The following is a 12,307-nucleotide window of genomic DNA, read 5'->3' as shown; positions in this document are numbered from 1 at the left end:
TGGAGTCTAAAATGTGACATGAATGAACGTACCAGGGAAACAGAAACAGACGCAGATGTAGACGACAGACCTGTGACGACCCAAGGGGAAAGGGGGTATAGGTTAGGGTTCTGAATTGACGGGTACACACAACTCTATGTAAACAGATAAACACCAAGCATCTATTTACTATACAGCACAGAGAACTATATTCAATATCTTGTCATAATCTATATTGGAAAAGAATCTGAAAATATATATATATATCTGAAGAAAAAAAAAGAGAAAAGTTAATTAAATACTTAAATCAGGAGGTATAAAATTAGTAAAACCAGAAGCTAGTTCTTTTTTAATTTTTGGCCATGTTGTGCAACTTGAGTCCCAAAGAAAGGCAATGCCAGAGAATGTTCAAACTACCGCACAATTGCACTCATCTCACATGCCAGCAAAGTAATGCTCAAGATTCTCCAAGCTAGGCTTCAACAGTACATGGACGGAGAACTTCCAGATGTTCAAGCTGGATTCAAAAAAGGCAGAGGAACCAGAGATCAAATTGCCAACATCTGCTGGATCATAGAAAAAGCAAGAGAATTCCAGAAAAACATCTACTTCTGCTTCCTTGACTACGCTAAAGCCTTTGACTGTGTAGATCAGAACAAACTGTGGGAAAATTCTTAAAAGAGATGGGAATACCAGACCACTTTACCTGCCTCCTGAGAAACCTGTATCCAGGTCAAGAAGCAACAGTTAGAACTGGATATGGAATAGCAGACTGGTTCCAAATTGAGAAAGGAGTATGTCAGGTGGTATATTGTCATCCTGCTTATTTAACTTCTATGAAGAGTACATCATGTGAAATGCCAGGCTGGATGAATCACAAGCTGGAATCAAGATTGCCAGGAGAAATATCAATAACCTCAGATATGCAGATGACACCACCCTTATGGCAGAAAGTGAAGAAGAACTAAAGAGCCTTTTGATGAAAGTGAAAGAAGAGAGTGAAAAAGCTGGCTTAAAACTCAACATTCAGAAAACTAAGATCATGGCATCCGGGCCCATCAATTCATGGCAAATAGATGGGGAAACAATGGAAATAATGACAGACTTTATTTTGGGGGGCTGCAAAATCACTGCAGATAGTGACTGCAGCCGTGAAATTAAAAGACGCTTGATCCTTGGAAGAAAAGCTATGACCAACCTAGACAGCATATTAAAAAGCAGAGACATTACTTTGCTGACAAAGGTCCATCTAGTCAAAGCTATGGTTTTTCCAGTAGTCATGTATGGATGTGAGAGTTGGACTATAAGGAAAGCTGAACGCCAAAGAATTGATGCTTTTGAACTGCCATGTAGAAGACTCTTGAGAGTCTGTTGGGCTGCAAGGAGATCAAACCAGTCCATCCTAAATGAAATCAGTCCTGAATATTCATTGGAAGGACTGATGCTGAAGCTGAAGCTCCAATACTTTGGCCACCTGATGCAAAGAACTGACTCATTGGAAAAGACCCTGATGCTAGAAAAATTGAAGGCAGGAGAAGAAGGGGATGACAGAGGATGAGATGGTTGGATGGCATCACCGACTTGATGGATGTGAGTTTGAGCAAGCTCCGGGAGTTGGTGATGGACAGGGAGGCCTGGAGTGCTGCAGTCCATGGAGTCACAAAGAGTCAGACACGACTGAGTGACTGAACTGAACTGGTAGAGCTTGAGAGACCTTAGTTTCCCAACCAGGGATCGAACCCAGGCCACGGCAGTGACAGCACCAAGTCCTAATCACTGGGCCACCAGGGAAGTCCCCCAAAACTAGTTCTTTGGAAAGACCAATGATACAACCTTTTGCTAAGAGTAATTAAGGGAAAATGAAAGTGAAAAAAATTTTGAACACTCACGAAAGGTGAGAGCCACACACGTAAACGGCATATACACCGAACCCTGACGTTACAGTAATAAACATGGGAACCTCCTCGGAAATCAGGGCCTCCTGTCAGAACAGGCCTGGGGGAGGGCGGTTGGAGTAGCCGGTGGGTGAAGACCAGTCGGGCTCAGAAGTGCTCGCTGTCTGGGCCTGGGGTCCCAGCCCCCAGCCCTGGCTGCAGCCTGGGTCACCCCGAGGCAGGACCACCAGCCACCCCTCGAGACGGCAGGTGTGCCTGGCGGCGTGGAGAGGCGGTGACAGGAGAGGCCCGCCTTGCAGCTCATAATCCTGGGCACCCAGGTGGGTGCCCAACTCCTCTCTAGAGCTAAGAGTCCATCGTAGTTTAACTTTCAAAACTAACTTTGTGGTTTGATTACTTTTTCATGAATACGAGGTGGAGTGTGTTCATTGTGTAATATCTAGAAGATTCAGAGAGTGAAAGAGAAGACCCAGAGGGCCGGTGGGTGGCCCCAGTGCCGAGTGGGCCGGGGCCCAAGGCCCTTTATTCCCAGCAGCTGCTTTGGTGACAGCTTCGTGCCACATGGGGAGGCTTTGTCCCCATGACATTAAGTAGTCAATGTAAAATGCAATTTTTAAGGTGCTTCCCAGGTGGCTCAGTGGCAAAGAATCAGCCTGCAATGCAGGAGACTGGGGTTTGCTTGCTCCTTGGAAGAAAAGCTGTGACCAGCCTCAGTCAGAACAGGCAGGGAGCAGGAACCTCCACCCAGATGGTGGGGCTGCTGACCGCTGACCTCTGCCCCTGCTCCTGCTGCTGCCTGGCACCCAGTGAGAAAGGGTACTGAAGACCTTTGTGGCCGAGACTCCCAGGGCTGGTTCCTGCGTGCTGCAGGGGAAGCACTGCGCCGTGGGAGGCCAGGGCGGTGATCCAGGGGGCCAGAGACCACCACCGCGGTGTCCCTGAAAGTCACCGTCTGTGTTTAGAGTTAGTGAGTCTGATTTTTAAAGAAAGGAACAATCCTGAAGTCAAATCAAGAAGTTAAGAATCAAGCCCCTGGGAAGGAGGGAGTGAGAAAGACAGACTGCCCAGTATCACCCAGTGTTGGCGAGGACGCTGCGTGAAGACCCACCTGTGGGGGGAGTCTCCCGCGGCTGCTGCCCTGGAGGCGACCACAGGTTCCCCAGAGTCGAATGCCAGCCGCGTCTGGCCTGGCACAATGCAGAGAGGCCGGCAGGCATCCACACGGGCCACGGCTGGGTCCACAGCAGATGCCGCGTGGTGTGGACAAGCCCCGTGCTGAGTGGACGGAGCTGGATGAGAAAGGATGGCTCTGTTTTCACGAGGTGTCCTGACCAGGTGGAGCTGCCAGGGCTGGGGCGGGGGCAGTGATCTTCGGGTAACGGTGGCTCTGGGTCAGGGGTGCCGGTTGCCCATGCCTGAATATATTAGAGACGCTGAGTTGTCCACTTTAAGAAGTCAGTTCCACAGTCTGTGGATTACATCTCCATGAAGTTTTAAAAGCGTCACTGAGATGAACGCACCCATGCTGAATTGTGTTTTAGGGGCGCCCCCGTCAGTGCTTGTTGCTTCACTGAAGAGGCCTGAGCGGCCCCATCCGCAGGGGCCCGGCCTTCCGCCCCTGTGTCTCGGGGGGCCGGGGCAGCTCCGGCATGGTGACCGCGTCCTGCAGTGGGAACAGCAGGGTGACTCCTGCGGCCGTTACGCGGAGCAGTGGCTGAGGAGCCGGGCATCCGCCCGTCCTGCGGAGGCCCCGGTATCGCGGTGGGGAGGCAGCCGGGCCGCCGGGCCACCCTCCTCCCTGGTCAGCGGCGTTTCTCCAGAGCAGTGTGTCCAGCAGAATTACCTGAGCCACAGGTGTGCCTTTAAATTTTCTGTTAAAGAGGCAAGCTGGTTTTCATGACACACTTTATGTACGCCTAGTGCGCCCTGCGCTCCTATTCCCGAGCGCAGCCGGCGTAGAGAAGCCGGCAGTTTCCTGCATTGGGCGGCCTGCCGGGTTGCGGGCGAGGAGGGGCCGCGGGCCGCCCGGATCCCGCGCTGAGCCCCGCCCCGCCGAGCTCCTGCTCGGGTCCTCCGGGGGAGCCGGAGCCTGGGCCCGGCAGGCCCCTTGCCACGCCCGCGTGCCCCCTGGCCGCTGTGGAGGCGCAGGGAATGCCTGCGGGGACACGCAGTCAGCGCCCCGTGTTTGTGGGAAACAACAGAGAAGTAGCGACGGGAGCGGGACTTGGCCTCCCAACCAGAGTGCGGCGCTGACCCCCGTCACTCCCCACGGTGCGGAGAGAAGGCCTCCTGCTGCGCTCTCCTGGGCCGGCGGATGGACGGATGGACAGAGGCCTGGACCTGGGCAGCAGCGTGACTCCTGCGGGGCCCTAAAGCCCTGCTGTCTGGCTGCTTGAAAGGCAGTTCGGGATCAGAAACTTGGGCCCTCCACTCCTCGCTGTGCCCCCCGAGCCAGGACACGTCCTCTGGGCTCCCGTGGGTTCTCAGGCTTCGAGGCTGGGGCACAACCCGTTCACAAAGCCGCTTTGAGGGGGACGACAGGCCCGAAGGACGCACCGCAGCCTGGCCTCCTTTGGATGTGAGGGGTTGAAGGGCGGGGCGGGGGCTGGGGGAGGCGGGGCCAGGAAGGGACACGCCCACGAGCGCCAGCTCCGAGCCCCCTCCTGCCTCACACGGGGCTGGGGGCTCCGCTGGAGGCGGCAGCATCCCCGAGGGTGGGCCTGCTGGTGTCCTCTTCCTCCTCTGGGTCTCCTCGGGCCTGACTGAGGGCAGAGTTCAGGACACGTCTGCCTGGGGGGCCAGCCTGGTCAGCATACCAAGCAGGAGGATGGAGGCACAGCGGGGGGCCCTGATCGCCTGGAATTTGTAGCAGCCCGGGCTGGCTCCCAGGAGGCTCCCAGGTAGATAATCTCAGGTGGCTCCCAGGTAGATAATCCAGCCACCTCTCAGGAGGAAGCAGTCTGGCCGGACTTCTCTCTGGAACCGCCCTGCCCCCTCCTCTGGTTTGAGTCCGTTTCTCGGTGGGTTTGGTGTCTGACAGGGGTTCCCCGCCCAGGTGTAGGGCAGAGCTGAGAAGCAGGAGCCTTTGGGGTGAGCGGGGATCTTTGAGGCGGACGTCCGGTCACATGCCCGGCCTCCCTGCAGGGATGTGGCTCAGCCTAGCCCCTTTCAGCAGAATCACAACCCTGAATGCGATGTATTTGGTGACTGATTTAGAGAAAGTTCAAAACCTGGAGGAGGTGCTCGCCAGGGGTCCCGCCCCGGGACGGCCTGTTGGCCTGGTGTGTGCGGCAAGCCCAGCACTGCCGCTGCAGCTTGTTTCGTTTTCAAATGAGGTCCGTTTATAAGGGCTGCAGTGGGCTGAACTTGAACTTGGTAGCTGCCAGCTGTTTTCAATCTCAGAAGCACGTAGTTGCTGATTTCAGATTCTGGGCTCGGGAACAGACCAGAGCTGAGCTCTGCTGGCCAAGGAAGGTCTGGGTCTGTCCGCCTGACCTGGGGCTGGCCTGAGAGCAGAGACCATCGCCTGCCTCACATGGCCAGGCGGCACCATGCCCTGAGAGAAAGTGGGAAAGTGGCCCCGCAGAGGGAGGTGGAAATATACCCACAGCAAAACCTTGGAATTGTAGAGGTTAGCCCTAGTTGAGAAGATCGGAAAACACACCCTCCCTCAGCAGAGCCGTTGGGTCATCTGCCCCCTTCCTGGTTGTTGATATTCAGTCATTCAGTCGTGTCCAACTCTTTGTGACCCCGTGGACTGCAGCATGCCACACTTCCCTGTCCTTCACTATCTCCCAGGGTTTGCTCAGATTCACGTCCATTGAGTTGATGATGCCATCCAACCATCTCATCCTGTCGCCGCCTTCCATTCTCAGTCTTTCCCAGCGTCAGAGTCTAACGGGTGCCTCTTCGCATCAGGTGGCCAAAGTATTGGAGCTTCAGCATCAGTGCTTCCAATGAATATTCAGGGTTGATTTCCTTTAGGGTTGATCGGTTTGATCTCCTTGCAGTCCAGTGGGACTCTCAAGGGTCTTCTCTAGCACCACAATTTGAAAACATTCAGTTCTTCATTGCTCAGCCTTCTTTAGGTCCAACTCTCACGTCTGTACGTGACTACTGGAAAAACCATAGCTTTGACTATATGGACCTTTGTCGGCAAAGTAAAGTCTCTGCTTTTTAATACGCTGTCTAGGTTGGTCATAGCTTTTCTTCCAAGGAGCAAGTGTCTTTTAATTCCATGGCTTCAGCCACCATCTGCAGTGATTTTAGAGCCCAAGAAAATAAAGTCTCCCACTGTTTTCATTTTTTCCCCACCTATTTGCCAAGAAGTGATGGAACCGGATGCCATAATTTTAGTTTTTTGAGTGTTGAGTTTTAAGCAGGTTTTTCACTCTCCTCTTTCACCTTCATCAAGGCTCTTTAGTTCCTCTTCACCTTCTGCCGTTACAGTGGTATCATCTGCATATCTGACCAGCAAAGTGGATGCCTGCAGTGGAAAGAAGGCCATCGAGGCCTTGTGCTTGGACAAACCCTGACTGGCTCACGTGGAAAGAGCATGAGGCGTGGGGCCCTTCTGGGCCCGGGTTCCCCTGGAGGGCGGGGGTTGGGCAGATGGGCCTTCCTGCTGCACGTCTTTACACGTGTTCCCTCCGTGTGCGTGTTCACTTGTGTCCGACTGTAACCCTTTGGACTGTAGCTTGCCAGGCTCCTCCCTCTATCAGATTTTTTCATGCTGGTGGTCTTTACTACTAAAATAAAGCCTCCATCTTTTCACAGAGGAAATGTCCCTGGGGTCACACAAGGGTGGAGTGGCCTGGGGGCTGGACTGTGCTGGGACGGAGGGGGCTATGGGCTGGAGACCCTCTCAGGAGCCCCCACGGCACCCATGGGCCCTGCCTGCAGCGGACTGGAGGCCAGGAGAGGAGGCCTGTTTGGAGTTTTCCTAAAAGCAGCTGATTGCTCTCAGCCACGCACGGGTCCCAACCCCAGCCCCACCAGGAGCTCGCTGCCTCAGGGCTCATTGGCTGGGTCGGTGGGTGGCCGTGGCCGTGTGCTGTGCAGGGTCAGGGGCTCCAGGAACAGCCAGCGACAGTGTTGACCACATGGAGCCTGCCTGGCCAGACGCGCACTCAGCCCAGGGGCCTGAGTGGGGCCTGGCCGATGGGGGTGACGTGAGGAGGAGCCAGGCTGGGGTCCCAGAGAGGGACCCTGCACCGTCTCCAGCCCCTCCTATTCGGGACCCTCTGGCTGGCCCCAGGCTCACCCCCCACCCCAGGCCAGACAGGTCGCAGAGTTGGTGGGGTCACAGTGCGGTCACAGAGGCACAGCGGGCCATGGAGCTAGACCAGCCTTTGTGCCTAGCGCTGCCCCGGGGCCCCAGGGGACGGACAGACAGTGGACACGCCAGACAGGAGGGCGAGGGGTATGAGCGGCACTTCCCCACGTGCAGGACGCGCTCGTCCCGTTGCGCCCTGGCCGGGCCCCAGTGTGGGCAGGACCCCGGGCGGCACTGCCTGCAGAGGGGCCCAGAGCCTGGCTCTGGCCTTGCCCGGCCACGCAGCACTGCCCTCCCCCTCCTGGTGCAAACACCTGCCTGCACCCACTCCATGGGTGCCCTGAGGGTGTGGCAGCTGGGAGAACCAGCCCCCCAGAGAGAGGGTGCTGTATCAGAGACCCCAGCTGCCGGGAGTGGCAGTCTTCCCAGGGTTGGGCCAGACTTGGGGTGGGAGATGGGCAGAACGCATCTGGGATTAGGTCCCAGCAAGGGGTAGGCAGGGGCGGGCAGCTGGGTTTTTCCCAGTGGTTCCTGGGCAGACAGGCCGGATTGCCTGCCTCAGTCCAGGTCCATTCAGGTGACCGTAGACAGGAGGAAAGCAAACGCTGAGGACGGGGAGAGGCCTGTCATGAGCGAGGGCTGGCCCAGCCGCTGCAGAGCCCGGGACGCCGGGGCTGGAGACAGGGTCTCGGGGACATCTGCGTGGGCTGGGCACCCAAGACCTCAGGTGGGGAGAGAGGGTTCCTTCCCGACAGACCACTCCTCCAGGCACCGGTGCCCCCAGGGAGGCTCTTCCCAGGAGTGCCTTCCCCCTGGCCCAGCAGCCGTCCAGGGCCTGCAGGGTAGGCCGCAGCCCTCAGACCTGAGGAAAGGGGCTGTGAAGGGAGGGAGGCGTCCATACCGACCAACAAAGCGCGCGGAAGCCACCGGCTCCTTGGGGGTGAAGGGAGACGGAACTCGTGGATGTTATTAAAATTCTGGTAGTAGGAATGAGTAATTAACGAAAGAGTGGTAAAATAAAAGTCAAGAAATCTCCCCCAAAGGCAGAGAAGAGGAGACATAAGAAAATTAGAGGTTCTTCCAGGAAGCCCAGCGTCCGAGTCAGAGTAACGCCAAGAGCAGAGAATCCAGGGGTGCCTAGCAGACCTCGCCCCGTCCGTCCCTCCTTCTGGCACCTGCAGGCTGGCAGGGGAGGTCCCCCAGGAGGGGAGCAGAGTCCCAGCTGCAGTCAGGAGGCAGGTGGTTCAGAGCTCGCAGCACCACGGGAAGGACCATCACCATCACCCCTGGGGATGGCTCCTTACCCACAGCCAGGCCCAGCCAGGCTTCTAGCCAGGCCGGGGGCCTGTGAAGACGCTTGCAGACAGCCGAGAGCAGTGGCACATCCCCCTGCAGTTATTCTCAGGAAGCTTGTGGAGAACGTGCTCCTCTGGAGTCAGGAGGAGACAGAAGATGGAGGCTTCGAGGTCAGGGATGCAGGACGCACTGGGCAGAAGCGGGGCAGGAGGCGCCGGGCTCGTCCTGCGCCGCCGGGCTGGAGAGCAGCTGTCCAGACCAAGATGGGCGGCAGAGGCTCGGGAGGGGCTGCCCCTGGGAGCAGGCAGCCCTCCTCCAGCTTGTCTGAACTTCCTGGGGAGGGTTGTGGTACTCAGTCCCGTTCGTGATGGCTTTGCAAGGAATCCAACAGGGAAGAAGTGGTGTCGCTTTTTTTTTCTTTACTCTTCCGCCCTCTTTAGATAGGATAATTTCGACTGCGTGCTTAGTTGCTAAGTCGTGTCTGACTCTTTGCAACCCCATAAACGGTAGCCCACCAGGCTCCTCTGTCCACGGGAATCTCCAGGAAAGAATACTGGAGTGGGTTGCCATTCCCTTCTGCAGGGGATCTTCCTGACCAGGGATCAAACCCAGGTCTCCTGCATTGCAGGTGGATTCTTTACCGTCTGAGCCACCAGGGAGGCCCTAATTTCCATTGATCTGTCTTCAAATTCACTGACTCTTTAATCTGCCATCTCCAGTCTACTGTCAAGCCCAGTCAGTGGATTTTCCGTTTCAGTCGTACTTGTATGCGTTTTATTGGAGAACTGCCATCTAGTTCTTTATTGTTGTTGTGGTTCAGTCCAGCTCGCTTGCAGCCCCGTGGACCGTAGCCCACTCCACTCCTCTGTCCATGGGATTTCCCAGGCAAGAATGCTGGAGTGGGTTGCCATTTTCTTTTCTAGGGATCTTCCTGATCCATGGATGGAACTCACATCTCCTGCATTGGCAGGTGGATTCTTTACTGCTGAGCCGTCAGGGGCTCCCGTTCTTCTATGTAGGTTCATGTGATTTCCATTTCTGCCTCTCTGTTTCGTGAAGATTGTATTATCCTGTAACTTTTTGGGCGTGATTTTCATTCGTCCTTTGAACACACTTATGATAGTTGTGTTACAGTCTTTGCTAAATCCAACCTCTGAGCCGCCTTCAGCTTGCTTTCTGTCAAGTGCTTTTCTGTATTCTTCCCCCTTACCTACAGGTCGCACTTTCCTTTGTGATTTTTATGTTACCTACTGAACATCGTGAATGATATGCTGCAGGGACTCTACTCTGTTACCTTCATCTGAAGAATGCTGAGTGTTGTTCCAGTGAGCAGGCAATTTCTGATTACCTTGAGCTGGTGAGGGGGCATAACTTGGCATTGCATTCAGTCAGTTCAGTTCAGTCACTCAGCCGTGTCTGACTCTGTGACCCCATGGACTGCAGCACACCAGGGCTCCCTGTCCATCACCAACTCCTGCACCTTGCTCAAACTCTTGTCCATCGAGTCAGTGATGCCATCCAACCATCTCATCCTCTGTCGTCCCTTTCTCCTCCTGCCTTCAATCTTTCCCAGCATCAGGGTCTTTTCCAGTGAGTCACTTCTTTGCATCAGGTGGCCAAAGTATTGGAGTTTCAGCTTCAGCATCAGTCCTTCCAATGAATAGTCAGGACTGATCTCCTTTAGGATGGACTGGTAGAATCTCCTTGCAGTCGAAGAGACTCTCAAGAGTCTTCTCCAAAGCCACAGTTCAAAAGCATCAATTCTTCGGTGCTCAGCTTTCTTTATGGTCCAACTCACATCTGTGCATGACTACTGGAAAAACCATAGCTTTGACTAGACGGACCTTTGTTCGGGTAGATCTTTATCTTGGAGAGGTTCAACCTACAAAGTGTCCCATGGACTTGCTGGGGCTTAGCGGCCTGGTTACATGGTTGGGTTGGCAGCACAGGTCTACAGTGGGTCTCACTCGCTGTGGTCACTGGGATGGATCCCTGAGTGAGTGACACCGCTTGACCACTCGTGTCTCTGATGAACTCTCAGCCCAGGGACAGCTGCCTTTGGGAGCTCTGGGGGTCCTGCATTCTCACCTGCACTTCTGGCCCCAACAGCCCCTCCAGCTGGTGCCTGGGCTGCAGACTCCTCTACTCAGTGGGAGGCTCTGCTCGCCAGCTCCAGGTCAGTGGTCTTAGCTGGGCTACTGCCACTAGCTGGGAGCTGGCCCATCCCTCCCCAACCCTGGGCGTTGCTCGATGGCAGAAAGCACATTTGTACGTGGCCTCTCGTCCAGAAGCTGGCCTAAAATGTGTCCAGTGGACACTGTTTGCAGCGGGAGTTGCTCCGGCCTGGCACAAGTCTGGAGCAAATGGACAAGGCAGAGAAGCACCTGGAGTTCACGCCAGCTCAGCCGGGCTCTGCCTGTGGCTCCCATGAAGACACGGTGGAAACCCTTAGACAGCTGTTTCCAGGCTCGTGGGGTGGGGGTGGGTTCTCACCTTGAGCTTGGTCAGTCAGTGTAGGACTGGAGAGTCAGCAAACAGCTGTATCAGCCTGTTAGAGAGAAGTTTGCCAGTAAACGTGCAAAGCTTGTGGGACTGGTGGCCTGCGGGGCGGCGGAGTGGGCTGGGGAGCAGACGGCACGGGGGCGGGTGGGGGACCCCTTGATCCAGGCCTGTGTCAGGACCCGGGTCTACACAGAGGCGCTGCGGCAGTCTCGTGATGCAGACCACACCGCAAGTGAGGACAAACTGGCCGTTTCCCTGAATGTGGAAAAGCAAAATGCACGTTGTCAGGAGCCTGTTGGCAGCCTGGGAACCGCAGTGCTTTGCTGTCAGCCTGGATGACCTAGAGCTGGCTGCGCCCGTGGGGCAGACTCCAGTAGGGAAGCTGCGGCCGCCCGAGACCCTGCCTCCCAACCACAGAAGTGGGCCCTGCGTGGCTGCCCTTCAGGCTCTCTCCCTTGTGTGTGGAGCCTGCAGCCTGACTGTCTCCACTGGTCTCCAGCAGCTCCTGCATCTTCCCTGAGAATGGACCCTGGAGACCCAGAAGAAAAGCCTGCTGCCACTGACCCCGCCGGTGACCCCGCTGGTGGTGAGTCCCACGGGTCAGCGTGTGCCCCTCACGGCCCCAGGTCCAGCTGGGCAGTGCAGGGTGGGCCAGGGGGTGGGTGTGTGGGGTCCGTGCACGGGGCAGGGACACCGGGTGGGAGGCATTGGGGCGGCGCAGGCCTGGGGCACGGAGAGTGGCCTCGGGTGTGGGCAGGGGCAGGCCGCTGGCTGCTGCCATGGCCTCCTGCCCCGGGGGCCGTGGGCGCACTTCCCATTGCCTGGGAAACGTGAGCCCGTGGTCCCATGGAGGCCTGCCTGCTGGCCGCCTGCCTGATGACTAACACTGAAGGTCAGCCGTGACTGGACAGAAACTTCTGGGAGGAGGACAGAGCCCACATGTGGGTGGAGCTGGGTGCGCAGGGGCAGGTGGATTTCTCTGGAGCCTTCACTGTGTCCCACACCAAATATGGACACAAGGCATCTCATCCGTCCGGCCGAGAAGGCGGGACCAGGGGGACTGACAGGTGTCTGAAAAGCAGGAGCACCCACACTGGCCCCCACGTGGCCCCCAGCCCCAAGAGAGCCCAGGCTCTCGGCTCTGGATTCTCCTCCAGAAACCCCGAACTCCTCTGGGGCAGCGTCTGCGGGCTCAACGGGGCTTGCTTTCTGCGCGTCTGCTGTGTTTGGTGATGTGGTTGGGGCAGACGCAGGGCCACGTGAAGTCTGATATGAAGTCCCCCCCAGAAAGACAGATGGTGACACGGAGAGGAGACCGAGGCTGGAAAAGCAGGGGCTCCTCCCAGGCCAAGACCCTGTG

General features: G+C 56.5%; 1 protein-coding gene across 5 annotated transcripts in view; it reads left to right on the top strand.

The window, feature by feature from the left end:
* EXD3 (exonuclease 3'-5' domain containing 3) overlaps nt 1–12,307 on the top strand; it is a 75,161-nt gene that overhangs the window by 5,885 nt on the left and 56,969 nt on the right. For 4 of the 5 annotated variants that reach the window (XM_055541677.1, XM_055541678.1, XM_055541675.1 and 1 more), the window contains exon 3: nt 11,450–11,533. In XM_055541677.1, the coding sequence (XP_055397652.1) occupies nt 11,470–11,533 (64 nt within the window). In that variant the 5' untranslated portion in view covers nt 11,450–11,469. Of the gene's footprint in view, nt 1–11,446; nt 11,534–12,307 lie in introns of all 5 variants that reach the window. The other variant, XM_055541676.1, reaches the window with a different exon arrangement.

This window comes from Bubalus kerabau, chromosome 11 (assembly GCF_029407905.1).
Source record: "Bubalus kerabau isolate K-KA32 ecotype Philippines breed swamp buffalo chromosome 11, PCC_UOA_SB_1v2, whole genome shotgun sequence".
Lineage (NCBI taxonomy): Eukaryota > Metazoa > Chordata > Mammalia > Artiodactyla > Bovidae > Bubalus > Bubalus kerabau.
This window is presented reverse-complemented; position numbering and strand designations above follow the sequence as displayed.